The following is a 16,851-nucleotide window of genomic DNA, read 5'->3' as shown; positions in this document are numbered from 1 at the left end:
GAAACTTCCACAGCTGGACCGGGGAAAGGAAAGAAGGACAAAGACCCATGTGTTGGGACATTGTATCTCTGAGGGAATTTATTGGGGGTTACCACACCCTCTCCCCACCAACCACCTATATGGCACCATACAGTCGAAGGACTTAGTTATACAAAGTCACAACTCCCCGCCCAACTGCGCATGCCATCTATCTCACCTGGAAATAGAGCTGCGAAAATTTCCATCACAGCTCCCCGTGTGCGTGAAGTGGGCAAGACTGGTCAGGAGGTACCTATGAAAGGTCAGTAGCCACTGGCTTTGTCGGGATATAGCCAGAATGGGGCTTCTGGAGGCAGCAGACCTCCATCTGGTGAAGCACTGGGTGGAGCCACCTGTGGTTTCAGGCAACTGCTGAGAGAAGCATGGACAGTCAAGTATTCCCCATGCCCGGCAGAGAAACATTAAGCTCAATCCTCTGATGCCCCTCCTCTATAAGGAGGCCAGGTATAGTCCAGGAGGAGGAAGAACAGTGAGGAGAGTGCTGTACCTGGGTTTAGCAAGTTTCCATTTTTCTGGATAAAATGCTATCCAAATGCAAGGTGGCACATCTCTTAAGTTCTGAGCACCCCACTGACCCGTTCCCCACAAGAATCGTTTATTTAGTGTAGGGGAAGGGAACCAAGGCCTTCAGGTCTGAGATTTACTGCTCTTGGGTCCTCTGGAAAATACGAGGTGGCTGCCCACAGGCGCCTGTTTATGGAGTGCCATGTTAGTGTGTTTAGGCTGAGGGTTGGGGTTCTGCTCAGCAGGTGTGGCATGAACTCCCTGATATTATAAAAGCCTTTTAGGTATAAACTTGGCTCCTGCTTAACTCTTGAGACATTCCTGTCAAAATGTCCTTCTAGGGAAGCTCCAGTCCATCTGGTTTCTTTGACTGTTGCCACCTCCTTTGTGCACAGAGCTAGGGAGGGCAATTTGGAAATTGCCAGAAGTCCTATTTTTCCTTGGGTCTTCCCATCTCTCATGGACCCCACTCCCCATATCTTGTTTTCTGTATTCTCACTCCCTCTGTCAGTCTTTCGTCTTAGAATTCCTCCTTCCTCCGTGTCCCTCTCCTCTGGCCCCTCACTCATGCATAGACCTCCATTTAAGTATCCTTTTAGCCTCTCCCCAGATCTCTGCCAACTTCATCTTTCTCTCCCTTGCTCTGGATCTCTTCTAAACGTCTTTGTGTCCCTCTCTACTCAATTTATTCTGTCTGTTTTCCTCTAAGCCTCAAGATCTCACTCTCCCTCTGTTATTCTTCACCCCCTCCCAGTTGGGTGCCTCCCCCTCTTAGGTCATCCCTCCTGCTAGGGAGCCTCTCCATTTCTGACCCCTCCCCACCTCCTCCTAAGCAGCCACCTCCCCTTCTCCCTTCCCCCACAGCCCATCTCTACTTCCTTCTCCTCCCCCCTCCCTAGACCAGACCAGCTAAGTCCTATTCCATTTTTAGATGACTGATTATGATACTAGCTGAACTTTATTCACAGCCTGAATTTACAGCTGTTCCTTCCTTTCATGCCCCATCCACCAAACACACCCAATCGTTTCAACATGACAAATTCCTTACACACAGCGTGTCATGGCCACATAAATTTGTATTTTTCAGGACAAAACAACAGTTATGCTGGCAAAGATGTTGGATTAACAGGGACCCTAAAGCTTTCAATACACTGAAAAGTAACATTATTTTGCATGTCTACAAAGTACACATTTGTTTTCACAAATGTGGCAAAGTTTACCCTAACAGTTAGGACTTTTTCACCAAATCATAGACATAGATATGGAAATCATCATCAAACTTGATGAAATACACAGAGGGTTTGGCTTCCACTTGGTGAATGACCATGCCGATCCGTTTGGAGCCATCTTCTTTGGTATATTCCACATGTTTACCTATCAGGCCATCTACAACTCCTCCTGGCTCCCTCTCTGCTGGAGGAGACTCACTGGACTCTGGCATGATACGGAGGTCTCCTTCTTTATAATCATCTAGAAGCTGGTACATGTACAAGACAGGATCTTTCTCATAGGTAATATAAAACCAGGCTTTCATGATAGGTGCTTGGGCCAAGACCATTCCTCTCCATTCATCCTTAGAACCATGCTCACCCTCAAACATATGTTCCACAGCTTTACCAATTATGGTATTTGCAAGGTTTGCATCACTGACTTGAGATGATGCCACCCTGTCGGAAAGAATTTTAAGAGACAAAACTCTTTCATCTCTGTGAAGTTCCAGTCCATAGACACAGTCAATTCCATCATATTTCACCAGATAAAGAGAAGGATTTATAGGCACCTGATCCAGAACGGTTCCTTTCCACTGGGTGATGGGCTCATCGCCTTCCTTCCATCCGTGTGAAATCCTGCAGCCCACGATGTTCCTGCGGGGCTGGGACGAAGGTCTGCCTCTCTGCTTCTTTTGGGAGGCTTTTCTCTTCGTCATGTTTGCAGACCCAGTGGCCCGTCCTGCGACTGCCCTGGTTTGTTGCCCTTCGGCCTCCTGCGAGTTGGGGGTTTTCATGTCTGCAGGAGGAGGAGAGAAGATAAGAGAGGAACATTCAATATGCCATAAGGTGAAGTTCTCCCGACAGCGTCGTCTGCAGGTACCCTGCGCCAGCGCCTAAAATTTCCCCATGAGCCTGGCAGCAATGCTGGAAATCCTGGCTGTGTGCCTGAAAGTGCTCTCCCTTCTAGGTTCCTTGAGGCTGCGGGAGAAGGCGGCAGCGGCAGTGGTGCTGCCTGGGGTTAGGAACCCTGCAGGAGGGGGCGGGCTACCTCCTTGTTCAGAGACCCCAGCCTCCGTCACCCGCCACTGGCGCCCACTCTCAATCCCCTGCAAAACCCCTATCCCTCCACCGCCCTGACCCGCATGCACTCGCTCACTGTCCTCCTGCTCTGAACACCCTAGTCTGCTACCCACACGCCCCCGTCCACCCCCACTCTCTTTCGTGGCCCCCAGCGCCCTCGCCTCCCCGTGCTCACCTTCAATGTCTTGCTTGATTCCTTACGCTATTCCCCTTTCCTACTGCACATTGCACTCCCCCTCCCACCCCGGCGCCCGCCTCCACCCCTTATCTCCTGCAGGAGTCCATCCCATCCCCCTTTTCCATCCCAGCGCCCACCAATGGCCTTGCCTTGCCTGGCGTCCACCGCCCCGGATCTCGGGCTTCACGTGTGCAAATCGGACACCTCGCAGCTTCCTTTGCGGTGAGCCTGCGTCCAAGAAGGATCCTCAGGCGAGGAGCCGGGTGTTTGCAAGAGCTGGAAGGGGAGGATCCTTAGGCGAGGAGCGTGTTTAGGAGGGCGCCGGAGCAGGCGAGGAGGATGGCGGCGGTGTCTTCAGCACTCTGCTCTCGGGCCCTCCGCCTCCCCCTTGGTGGTGGCAGCCCCTCTGCCACATGGGGCTCCCACCAGCCGCTACTGGTGCAGTAGTCTCCTCCCTCTTTCTGCATAGGACTAGGCTCTTAGTTTCCTGTTAGTGAAGAGGCCTCCCCTTCCTGCTAAACCCTATGCTGCCAGCCTCCATTGCCCTGGAGCCACTCCTAGGCTGCTCCTCTCCTTTCCAAAATTTAGATCTCTGGAAACTCTAGGTGGTCTTTTCCTCTGCAGGTACTTCCCACCTCCACCCTCTCAGGCTCTCTAGCTCCACCCCTCAGCTGCCCTGCTAGGGTGCCTCTTAATTTTTCACACGTTCTTCACGTTTTTTGCCCACACAAGTTCACACAAAACATATATGGATACAGAAATCCTTTATATTCATACACAAATATATTTATGTGCATACATATTTTTCTGTATATTTCTGATATTCATATTCACAGATATATAATCCTAAATACACACCTTTTCCCAATCACATAACGCACAGGCATCTTTTTTGGTATACAACTACACAGAAATACATATAATGAGAATTTCTCCAACGCATGTGTAGGCTCTTTTAGATTTGGAGACTTAGCTTGGAAAAATAGTGACTTATTTTAAGCTTAAAGAGTTATTTTTTTGTGTGACTCCAATTTGTAACAAATCTTATCCAGTTTTGCATAAAGTGACATTTATTTTGTATCTTGTTTGTATCCTTTTTTTTACTTATAGTTTTTTCCACCATATCGCATAATTCTTTAAAATATCACTATTATGGTGTCATATCAGTAAGAAAGCAATCTCAAACTGATTTAAAATAACAGTAATTTATTGGGTAATTATTTGAATAATCTAATAGGTGTCAGATTGGGCTTAATCTAAGTGCTCAGTGTTATGGGCTGAATCGTTTCCCCTGCAAATTCGTATGTAGAAGTCTTAGCCCCCAGTACCTCAGAATGTGAATGTATTTGGGAGTAGTGTCTTTAAAGTGGTATTTATAGTGAAATGGGGTTCCATGGGTAGGCTTTAATGTAATATAACTTGTGTCCTTATAAGAAGAGTTGATCAGAATGCAGACATACCTGGAAGAACAACCATGTGAAGATAGAGAAGATGGCTATCTGGAACGCCAAGGAAAGTGGCCTCAGAAAAGAATCAACCCTGCCGACACCTTGATCTTGGACTCATAGCCTGCAGAACTGGGAGAAAATAAATTTGTGTTGTTTAAGCCACTGAATCTGTGGTACATTTTTATGACAGCCCTAATAAATATATATATTCAGTGCTGTCACCAAAAACCTACTTTTGTTCCATCTTCTATTTTCTCTGTGTTGTCAGTTTCATTCTGAAGCTTATGTTACAATATGGCTGTCAGCAACTTTGGGAATTATATGCTCCCTTATTCATATCCAGTGACAGAGAAAAGCTTTTTAGAGCAACTTTTGATCAAAATTTTGCTTTACTTTGATTGGGAACTTCATAGATCATTTGCCTGTCCTTGTACTATGGCCAAAGACAATGCTGTGTCCACTTATTTTAGTTTCAGTTTATATACTTATTTCAGAAAAAATCACATTAACAAAGTGAATCTGTTTGAATAATTGGCTCATGCTAATCAAGTGCCACTCCCGAAGTTGGGGTTGGGGTCAATCCCACAAAAATTGTATAGGTCCTATACAATGAAGGAGGATTGAAATGGATACTGGTAGAATAATCAATAATGTCCCCAGCAATTCCACGTTATTACTTTGAAAGACAGTCTAAAAGTTTTTATTCTTCTAAAATTTGTGTTTCTCTGATACTACTCTTAAATCTATGTGACTGCCAATTAATTGCAGATTTGTTCATATTTCTTTGATGAGGTAGTAATAATTTATCCCCTTTCAAAATTTTTATTCCTAAATTTTTGCAACTTGTTGGTATATTTACATCATCCCCTGTTGTTGAGTTTTGTTTATGAAAATCTTTCACAGAGAATCAAACCAGCCTCTTTTACAGTTATCCTTTCATATTCATGGTTTTGAATTATCTGACCCCATAAGGGTAACCAGTAGGGTAAGACTAGTATCTTAAATGTTCCAAGGCATCAAAGTTCACTCTGTACTTAGAAACCAACACAAATATCCTCTCCTGAAAACACAGCTTTCTGACCTCCTTTTGTTGAGGGTCACCATCTTCAAGGGAATCTTGAATAACTAACAAGTCCTAACCGACGTACCTTCTTGGGAATTAAAGTTGATGCAGGAAGAATTTGGTAATAGTCCCATTGAGTATCTACAGAAGGGACTTTGGTGTTGTCCTAGAAAGTGTTTTTCCAGTGCCACTAGGAGCTAGAAACTATGCAGTGTGCACGAATGGTCCCTTAAATACCACTGAGGTATTACATTTCCCAACTGTTTTCACTTATCCCACCTTGTGCTTTATCCAAACTACAAAGATTTTAAGGCCAAATATATTTCTTATATGCTATCTTCTCTTTCGTCTTGGCCTTATTTATTCATTTCTCAAACTGACTCCCACATCTTGCCAGTTGCCTTTGAGATCCCATTGCCCACAACTTTCAGGTTTCTTGTCCTCCTTTAAAATAGTTATTACACCCCAGATTCACCCAGAAAATCTCAAAACTGACTGCACTTTCTTCATTTTCCATGTATTAACTTGACCATACATCTACTAACAAATTCCGGTTAAATTCCTTGAGCTGAACATGTATAATGGCATTGCATGGAGCTGTGGTACAAACTCAATCTCGAAGAAAGCAAGGACCATTCCACATCTAAGGTTTTTGGTCACTGGCCTAGCACTCTACTTTTAAAACACAAGTTTTTAGGCAACACAGTTACAGTGATCTTTAAGAAAGGGGGAAAGTTATTGATGCCCCCAACTTCCATTTCCTCATCATATCATATTGAGTTCCTCACTTTCCTTGGTTTGCTGCACTGGGGAATAATGGCAACTTCTCACTATGACTGACATGCAGTAGAGTTGTCCATCTAAAGACTGACTTGACCTGGGATTACTGGCCTGGCTGTGATAATTGAGCAGTCCATTCAGAAGTCCCATTGAAAAAATGTGTAGCCACTTTATGTGAGTTTGTGGACTTTCTCATCATGGTTCAGTTTCTTACAAAGCTACTTTTCACGATGAAGCTATGATAGGAAAGTACTATCCAAGACAGCATCAACGTTCTTTTTATTTATACATGTGGCAGACACTACATAGACTTCTAATACTCCAGCTTTTTTTGGGGGTGAATGACTCAATGGCTAGAAGTCACAGAGCCATAGAGAGGGGGACATTCTAGAGCTATTCTTTACATATATCTCTAGTTTTAAGCTGTGAAGAAAAGGTTGAGTGTTTTTTATGATAATTCTTTAACTCTGATGCATGAAAAAAAACAGGGCTGATTGACTTCATTATTCTAGATGTATATATATTACCTCTTCTTAGATCCTAACTCACATTGACCCATCCCAGTGTGGCTTGGGAAATGGGTTGTGCTATGGACTGAATTGTGTCCCCCCCCCCCAAAATTATACGTTGAGGCCCTAACTCCTGATGTGATGATATTTGGAGATGGGGCCTCTAGGAGATGATATGGGTTAGATAAGTTTACGTGGGTGGGGCCTTAATGATAGGATTAGCAAACTTATAAGAAGAGGAAGAGACACTAATGCTCTGTCTATACCATGTAAGGACACAGCAAGAAGGTGGTCTTCTGCAAGCACCTTGATCTTGGATTTCCAGTCTCTAAAATTGTGAGAAGTAAATTTTTGTTGTTTAAGCCACCCAGTCTATGGTATTTTGTTACAGCAGCCCAAGCAGACTAATACCTGTTGTGACCTTGGCAATGAGCCTTGAGCAATTTTCCCTCCAGGTCAACACCTACTCCTTTACTACGCATGTACATCTGCCCTGGATCTTACTCTCTTTCAAACAACAAATTTATTTAAATCCTGCACTAACTGTTATAACTCCTTGTCAAACTCACAGTTGTACTTAACTCCCACTGTTGGAAGTACTGGGGATGGGGGTCTCAGTGTATTAAAACACTTTTTCCCCTCAATTGTACGCTATTCCTTGATTTCTATGGCAACAACACAATTGTCATTGATTTCTGTCTTCTGAGCAGATAAGAGCTTTAGCACAAACAGAACCTAAGCATTACAGTTCATCCTAATGAGTATAAATAATTCAGTGTACCGTGTGCAAGAGTTGGGATGGTGAGCTTTGTGTAACCACACCCCAATTCTTGGGACACTTCAGCTGAATTCAGGGTTTCAGGACTTCTGGATTCTGTAGTAGGAAAAAAAGGCATTTCTGCGGGGTATTGTATAGAGGTAGGGGCATTCACCTACTTTGGGAGCTTTGGCCCAGTGAAATCAATTTCTCAAGAAACAAACTCAGAAGTATTTGGCAACAGGTCAGAGTGGACCTCCTGTATTTGTACCCGTAGACTCTGAAGTGTTCCTGGGGAGATTTAAGATCAATAGACAGCATCACAGTCTCAGCCAGAGGAGGATCCCCACAGGCCTTGGACCCATAGGTCCATTTCAACAGGTTTTGTCTGTGATGTCAGAGACTCTACAGGAAAATGATAGTAGCATATCAACTCAACTGTTAGGGGTGCCACTGACTCTAGTCTTCCTACAAGTATTATTAGCAGCAAGTATGTGAAAGGGATTGTGGTCTATACAGATAGAATTTCAAAGAAATAGAAAGGTTTCTTATTCTTCCTTGGTATTCTAAAGCCATTGGAAAATCCCTTTAAGGGTTACTTTGGCCCTAGATAAGATCTTTGTAATTTCCTCCAGTGCTTATATTCTAAGAGGTCATTTTATTTGATCTGTTAATTACAAAGCAAATTGTTTAAAATGATAAGTTAAATTGTGAATTGACAAGTATTCAAGGGTAATGAGTTTAAATGGTTATTAGAAAAGATTTCATTGAGCTAATGTGATAATAACTGCTTATATTGGGATTTCTAATTAAAATATGTTCTTATACAATAATTGCCTACATTGGGATCCTTGTTAAAATAACTGTAAAAATAATCATAAAGTAAGAAATAATTGCCTAAAGTAGTTTAAATTGCTTTTTGAAGTACATTCAAAATATTTATAAGTGATTGGCTCCCCTTGGAGCTGCACTATGGAATCTTTCCCTAAGTGATAATAGTTAATGCCCTATCCTAGACTCCAGATTGTACAGCCTAAGCCTTCCTAGAACTCAAACTTTAAGGTGCCTATGAATGGTCTAGGGATATTATTTAAATGAAGATTCTGATTAAGTAGGTCTGAAGTAGGGCCTGAGATTCTGCATTTCTAACAAGTTCCCAGGTGATGCCCATGCTGCTGGTACACGGACTACACTTTGAGAAGCAAGGGGTAAAATTTCCATTAAGTAACTTCTTGGCCAAACAAAACTGGGGTAGAATGCCTCCTAAGGAGCCTCAGTTAATGAGGCTTTTCTTTTCTCAATATGAAAAGAAGACTTAGTTCTGGGAACTATAAAAAACTAGAATAACTTATTACCTGTGTTTCTCTAACTACTGTACTAAGATACTAATATGCTTTATTTTATAAATCTTGACATATTATTTGAGGACATAAGTTGTAGGTGTGGTAGATATCTACAAATGAAATTCATTAAGCTTGAATATATTGCTTCAAAAATTTTGTCTCATGTGTCCACAAGGAGTATTCTGAAATACTAATGTACCCACTCACAACTTTTAGGGTGATATCAAAATGTTTTCATTACAAATGTATGTAATTGCAAAGGATGTAACTTCCTTTGTACTGTAACTGCTGAAATTTTTAAATGAGATGGTTAAATTGCTCTTTTAAGTAGATCCAATGAAATAAAATACCATACCTATTTGACATCTGCCATCATCCATTTTAAAAAAAATGCACATTTTTTTAATATTGGAAATTTAAAATAATTTTTTGAACTTGAACAGAAATTTTATATTTTACATATAAAATTATATTTATAAATTTATATGTATATATCCTACATTCATCACAAAATTCTATCCTAATATCATATATTTTCATGCATAAACATTTTTACACTCTGGTATTGCTTTGCAACAGAAACATATATACATGTTGAAGTTAAAAGTTTTTAAAATTCCCCAGTGATCAAAAGAGACGGAATTAAATTTTTCTGCTAGATTAAATTATTAAAATTATTATTAGTATACAAATGCTTACAATAGCATAAATATACATCATTAAACAAAAAGGTAAACATTTAGTGGAAAAGCATCTCCAATACAGTCTGTGCTTATTTTTCCCCACGCAATTAGGTTATATGCTCATTAATGAATATTATTTATTTCTAGAATGAGACAAAATTCAGAACCAATACCAGGTCTATTTCTCATTTGTATAAATCTAAGTGCAGGGAATACTTCTTTACATAAACACATAGATGGGACCAAAAGGAATTTTGATATAACAATATCACTCAATTCTCTAAATTCTAAGCTACACGACAAAAAACACAATAACCATTCATAAAAATTACTTTTTTTTTTAAAGAAATTCACGTTCTTTTATTTATTTATTTATGACTGTGTTGGGTCTTCGTTTCTGTGCGAGGGCTTTCTCTAGTTGTGGCAAGTGGGGACCACTTTTCATCGCGGTGCGCGGGCCTCTCACCATCGCGGCCTCTCTTGTTGCGGAGCACAGGCTCCAGACGCGCAGGCTCAGTAATTGTGGCTCACGGGCCCAGTTGCTCCGTGGCATGTGGGATCTTCCCAGACCAGGGCTCGAACCCGTGTCCCCTGCATTGGCAGGCAGATTCTCAACCACTGCGCCACCAGGGAAGCCCAAAAATTACTTTTTAAACAATATGTCAGTGGGACAACTTAAGGGCTTCCTTTGATGTGGTTGAAAGCAGTTAATTGTAAACCACCTGACTTGCAAAAGTATTTGTTATACACTCATTAGAGTCAGTCACAGTCTCAACAAATAAAGTATTTTTAAAAATAACCTCTTTTATTTTAGAATAGTTTTAGATTTAAAGAAAATTCTAAAGATCATACAGAGAGCTTCCATGCACCGCATACCCAACTTCCCCTATAGTTAGCATCTTATATCAGTATATCACATTTGTCACAATTAACAAACTAATATTGATACATTATTACTTACCAAATCTATACTTTATTCAAATTTTCTCAGTTTTTACTTAATGTCCTTTCTCTGTTTCAAAATTCCATCCAGGATGCCACAATACATTTACTTGCCTTAGACTCCTCTTAGGTGTGACAGTTTCTTAGGCTTTCTTTCCTTGTATGACCTTGAAAGTTTTGAAGAGTACTAGTCAACTGTATTGTAGAATGTCTCACAATAGTGGTTTGTCGAGTTTTTTTCTCATAATTAGTTTGGGGTTATGGGTTTTTGGTAGCAAGAACTTAAGGCAAATTTCTATTCTCATTACATCATATCACAGGCAGAAACTATCAACAAGAGATATCACTGCTGATGTTAACCGTGATTACCTGACTGAACTAGTGTTTGTCCGAATTCTCAACTGTGAAGTTAGACATTTTCTCTCCTTAACCTTTAGAAGGAAGTCACTATCGACAGCCCACACTTAAGGAATGGAACTTATGCTCCACCTCCTTGATCTATATACATTTTTTGGATTATTAAGCTACATAATTGTTTGAGATCTTCTGAATGGAAAATTTATTTATTTATTTATTTATTTTAGTGTAGATTAATCGATATTTAGTTTATACTTTGGGTTATAAAGTACGCTATTTTAATTATTTTATTGCTCTAAGAGTTCTAGTTTTGGCCATCAAGAATTTTTTTTTTTTTTAGAATTTCTATTTTATTTTATTTATTTATTTTTAACATCTTCAGTGGAGTATAATTGCTTTACAATGGTGTGTTAGTTTCTTCTTTATAACAATGTGTATCAATTATACATATACACATATCCCCATATCTCCTTCCTCTTGAGTCTCCTTCCCACCCTCCCTATCCCACCCCTCTAAGGGGTCACAAAGACCGAGCTGATCTCCCTGTGCTATGCGGCTGCTTCCCACTAGCTATCTATTTTACATTTGTTAATATATATAAGTCCATGCCCCTCTCTCACTTCGTCCCAGCTAACCGTTCCCCCTCCCCATGTCCTCAAGTCCATTCTCTACCTCTGTGTCTTTATTCCTGTCCTGCCCCTAGGTTCTTCAGAACCATTTTATTTGTTGCTGTTGTTTAGATTCCATATATATGTGTTAGCATACAGTATTTATTTTTCTCTTTCGGACTTACTTCACTCTGTATGACAGTCTCTAGGTTCATCTACCTCACTAAAAATACCTCAATTTCATTTCCTTTTATGGCTGAGAAATATTCCATTGTATATATGTGCCACATCTTCTTTATCAATTCATCTTTCGATGAACACTTACATTGCTTCCATTTCCTGGCTATTGTAAATAGAGCTGCAATGAACATTGTGTTACATGACTCTTTTTGAACTATGGTTTTCTCAGGGTATATGTCCAGTAGTGGGATTGCTGGGTAGTATGGTAGTTCTATTTGTAGTTTTTTAAGGAACCTCCATACTGTTCTCCAGAGTGGCTGCATGAATTTACATTCCCACCAACAGTGAAAGAGGGTCCCCTTTTCTCCACACCCTCTCCAGCACTGATTGTAGATTTTTTGATGATGGCCATTCTGACTGGTATGAGGTGATAACTCATTGTAGTTCTGACTTGCATTTCTCTAATGATTAGTGATGTTGAGCATCCTTTCATGTGTTTGTTGGCAATCTGTATATCTTCTTTGGAGAAATGTCTGTTTAGGTCTTCTGCCCATTTTTGGAATGGGTTGTTTGTTTTTTTGATATTAAGCTGCACGAGCTGCTTGTAAAACCTTGGAGATTAATCCTTTGTCAGTTGCTTCATTCGCAAATATTTTCTCCCATTCTGAGGGTTGTCTTTTCCTCTTGTTTACGGTTTCCTTTGCTGTACAAAAGCTTTTAAGTTTCATTAGGTTCCATTTGTTTATTTTTTTTTTTATTTCCATTTCTCTAGGAGGTGGGCCAAAAAGGATCTTGCTGTGATTTATGTCATAGAGTGTTCTGCCTATGTTTTCCTCTAAGAGTTTTATGGTGTCTGGCATTAAATTTAGGTCTTTAATCCATTTTGAGTGTATTTTTGTGTATTGTGTTAGGGAGTGTTCTAGTGTCATTCTTTTACATGTAGCTGTCCAGTTTTCCCAGCACCACTTATTGAAGAGGCTGCCTTTTCACCATTGTATATTCTTGCCTCCTTTATCAAAAATAAGGTGACCATATGTGCGTGCGTTTATCTCTGTGCTTTCTATCCTGTTCCATTGATGTGTATTTCTGGGTTTTTTGCCAGTACTATACTCTCTTGATTACTGCAGTTTTGTAGTATAGTCTGAAGTCTGGGAGCCTGATTCCTCCAGCTCCGTTTTTCTTTTTCAAGATTGCTTTGGCTATTCGGGGTCTTTTGTGTTTCCATACAAATTGTGAAATTTTTTGTTCTAGTTCTGTGAAAAATGCCACTGGTATTTAGGGATTGCATTGAATCTGTAGATTGCTTTGGGTGGTATAGTCGTTTTCACAATGTTGATTCTTCCAATCCAAGAACAAGGTATATCTCTCCATCTGTTTGTATCATCTTTAATTTCTTTCATCAGTGTCTTATAGTTTTCTGCATACAGGTCTTTTGTCTCCTTGGGTAGGTTTATTCCTAGGTATTTAATTCTTTTTGTTGCAATGGTAAATGGGATTGTTTCCTTAATTTCCCTTTCAGATTTTTCATCATTAGTGTATAGGAATGCAAGTGATTTCTGTTCATTAATTTTGTATCATGTTAATTTACCAAATTCATTGATTAGCTCTAGTATTTTTCTGGTAGTATCTTTACGATTCTCTATGTAGAGTATCATGTCATCTGCAAACAGTAACAGCTTTACTTCTTCTTTTCCAATTTGGATTCCTTTTATTTATTTTTCTTCTCTGATTGTTGTGCCAAAACTTACCAAACGGTGTTGAATAATAGTGGTGAGAGTGGGCATACTTGTCCTGTTCCTGATTTTAGAGGATATATTTTCCATTTTTCATCATTGGGAATGATGTTGGCTGTGGGTTTGTCATATATGTCCTTTATTATGTTGAGGTAAGTTCCCTCTATGCCTACTTCTGGAGACTTTTTATCATAAATTGGTGTTGAATTTTATCAAAAGCTTTTCCTGCATCTATTGAGATTATCATATGGTTTTTATCATTCATTTTGTTAATATGGTTTATCACAATGACTGTTTTGCACATATTGAAAAATACTTGCATTCCTGGGATAAACCCCACTTCCTTATATTGTATCATCATTTAACGTGCTGTTGGATTCTGTTTGCTAGTATTCTGTTGAGGATTTTTGCATTTATGTTCATCAGTGATATTGATCTGTACTTTTCTTTTTCTGTGACATCTTTGTCTCATTTTGGTATCAGTGTGATGGTGGCCTCATAGAATGAGTTTGGAACTGACCCTCCCTCTGCTATATTTTGGAAAAATATGAGAAGGATAGGTGTTAGCTCTTCTCTAAATGTTTGATAGAGTTAGCCTGTGAAACAATCTAGTCCTGGGATTCTGTTTGTTGGAAGATTTTTAATCACAGTTTCAATTTCAGTGCTTGTGACTGGTGTGTTCACATTTTCTCTTTCTTCCATGTTTAGTCTTGGAAGGTTGTGCTTTTCTAATAATTTGTTCATTTCTTCCGGGTTTTCCATTTTATTGGCATAGTGTTGCTTATAGTAATCTCTCATGATCCTCTGTATTTCTGAAGTGTCAGTTGTTACTTCTCTTTTTGCATTTCTAATTCTATTGATTTGAGTCTTTTCCAATTCTTTTAATGAGTTTGGCTAATGGTTTTTGTTTTTATTTTTATCTTCTCAAAGAACCAGCTTTTAGTTGTATTGATCTTTGCTATTGTTTCCTTTATTTCTTTTTCATTTATGTCTGATCTGATCTTTATGATTTATTTCTTTCTGCTAACTTTTTTTCTTCTTTCTCTAATTGCTTTAGGTTTAATGTTAGGTTGGTTATTTGATTTTCTTCTTGTTTCTTGATTTAGGATTGTATTGCTATAAACTTCCCTTTTAGAAAGGCTTTTGCTACATCCCATATGTTTTCGGTCATCACGTTTTCATTGTCATTTGTTTCTAGGTATTTTTTGATTTCCTCTTTCTTTTTTTCATTATGTCTTGGTTATTTAATAGCATATTGTTTAACCTCCATGTGTTTGTATTTTTTACACATTTTTTCCTGTAATTGATATCTAGTCTCACAGCGTTGTGGTCAGAAAAGATACTTGATATGATTTCAATTTTCTTAAGTTTACCAAGACTTGATTTGTGACCCAAGATATGATCTCTCCTAGAGGATGTCCCATAAACACTTGAGAAGAGAATGTATTCTGTTGTTTTGGATGGAATGTACTGTAAGTATCAATTAAATACATTTTGTTTAATGTGTCATTTAAAGCTTGTCGTTCCTTATTTATTTTCTCTTGAATGATCTGTCCATTGGTGAAAGTGGGGTGTTATAGTTCCCTACTATAATTGAGTTACTGTTGATTTCCCCTTTTATGGCTGTTAACATTTGCCTTATGTATTGAGGTGCCCCTGTGTTGGGTGCATAAATATTTACAATTGATTTATCTTCTTCTTGGATTGATCCCTTGATCATTATGTAGTGTCTTTCTCTGTCTCTTGTAGTAGTTTTTGTTTCAAAGTCTATTTTGTTTGATATGAGATTTGCTACTCCAGCTTTTTTTTGATTTCCATTTGCATGGAATATCTTTTTCCATCCCCTCACTTTCAGTCTGTATGTATCCCTAAGTCTGAAGTGGGTCTCCTGTAGACAGCATATATAGGGGTCTTGTTTCTGTATCCATTCAGCCACTCTATGTCTTTTGGTTGAAGCATTTATTCCATTTTCATTTAAGGTAATTATTCATATGTATGTTCTCATTACCATTTTCTTAATTATTGTTGGTTTGTTTTTGTAGTTCTTTTCCTTTTCTTTTTTTTCCTGCTTAGAGAAGTACCTTTACCATTGGTTGTAGTGCTGGTTTGGTGGTGCTGAATTCTCTTAAATTTTGCTTGTCTGTAAAGGTTTTAATTTCTCTGTCGCATCTGAATGTCTGAATGAGATCCTTGCTGAGCAGGGTGATCTTGGTTGTAGTTTTTTCCCTTTCATCATTTTAAATGTGTCCTGCCACTCCCTTATCCTTGCAGCGTTTCGGTGAAAGATCAGCTGTTAACCTTATGGGGATTCCCTTGTATGTTATTTGTTGCTTTTCCCTTGCTTCTTTTAATATTTTTTCTTTGTATTTAATTTTTGATACTTTGATAACTATGTGTCTTGACGTGTTTCTCCTTGTATTTATCTTGTATGGGACTCTCTGCAGTTCCTGGACTTGACTGACTATTTCCTTTCCAATGTTGGGGAAGTATTCAACTATAATCTCTTCAAATCTTTTCTCAAACACTTTTTTTTTTCTCTTGTCTTCTGGGACCCCTATAATTGTATTGTTGGTGCATTTAGTGTTGTCCCATAGGTCCCTGAGACTGTCCTCAATTCTTTCCATTCTTTTTTTCTTTATTCTGCTCTGTGGTAGTAATTTCCACTATTTTATCTTCTAGGTCACTTTTCCATTGTTTTGCCTCAGTTATTCTGCTATAGATTTCTTCTACAGCATTTTTAATTTCATTTTTTGTGTCGTTCATCATTGTTTGTTTGCTCTTTAGGTCTTCTATGTCCTTGTTAAACATTTCTTGTGTTTTCTCCATTCTGTTTCCAAGATTTTGGGTCATCTTTACTATCATTACTTTAAATTCTTTTTCTGGTAGACTGCTTATTTCCTCTTCATTTGTTTCGTCTGGTGGGGTTTTTTACCTTGCTCCTTCATCTGCTGCATATATCTCTGTCTTCCTATTTTTCTTAACTTACTATGTTTGGGTTTTCCTTTTATCAGGCTGCAGGTTCATAGTTCCCGTTGATTTTAGGGTCTGCTTCCAGTGTTTAAGGTTGGTTTACTGGCTTGTGTAGGCTTCCTGTTGGAGGGGCCTGGTGCCTGTGTTCTGGTGGTGAGGCTGGCCACATCCAGTGGTGTGTTTTGTGGTGTCTGTGTACTTAGCATAATTTTAGGCAGCCTCTCTGCTAACCGGTGGGGTTTTGATCCTGTCTTGCTAGGTATTTGGCATGGGGCGGCCAGCACTGGAACTTGCTGGCCATTGGGTGGAGGTGGGTCTTAATGTTGAGACAGAGATCTCTGGGAGAGCTCTCACTAATTGATATTACATGGGGCTGTGAGGTCTTTGGTGGTCCAATGTCCTGAACTCAGCTCTCCCTCCTCAGAGGCTCAGGCCTGACACTAGGCTGGAGCACCAAGACACTGTC

The 16,851-nt window shown here is 39.4% G+C and overlaps 2 protein-coding genes across 3 annotated transcripts in view; one reads left to right on the top strand and one right to left on the bottom strand.

Moving 5' to 3' along the window:
* Nucleotides 1-1,482: 1,482 nt before the first annotated feature.
* On the bottom strand, nt 1,483-14,952 carry LOC309620393 (spindlin-2B). Of its 2 annotated transcripts, none has more exons than XM_082376731.1 (2): nt 3,162-14,952; nt 1,483-2,550 (listed from the first exon to the last, which is right to left on the bottom strand). In XM_082376731.1, exon 2 carries the CDS (start codon nt 2,546-2,548, stop codon nt 1,772-1,774), a length of 777 nt encoding a protein of 258 aa, XP_082232857.1. In that variant the 5' UTR covers nt 2,549-2,550; nt 3,162-14,952; the 3' UTR covers nt 1,483-1,771. The 2 variants fall into 2 exon arrangements, with proteins under 2 accessions (XP_082232857.1, XP_082232858.1); XM_082376732.1 differs by lacking the exon at nt 3,162-14,952 and adding an exon at nt 3,010-3,058.
* FAAH2 (fatty acid amide hydrolase 2) overlaps nt 2,661-16,851 on the top strand; it is a gene marked incomplete at its 5' end in the record, with an annotated part of 204,888 nt that continues 190,697 nt past the window's right edge. Inside the window, 2 exon segments of the mRNA XM_082377790.1 lie at nt 2,661-2,771; nt 2,936-3,234. Of these exon segments, the coding sequence (XP_082233916.1) occupies nt 2,661-2,771; nt 2,936-3,234 (410 nt within the window).

The sequence above is a fragment of the Balaenoptera borealis genome (genome assembly GCF_965194805.1).
Source record: "Balaenoptera borealis genome assembly, chromosome: X".
In the NCBI taxonomy this organism is placed as follows: Eukaryota; Metazoa; Chordata; class Mammalia; order Artiodactyla; family Balaenopteridae; genus Balaenoptera; species Balaenoptera borealis.
This window is presented reverse-complemented; position numbering and strand designations above follow the sequence as displayed.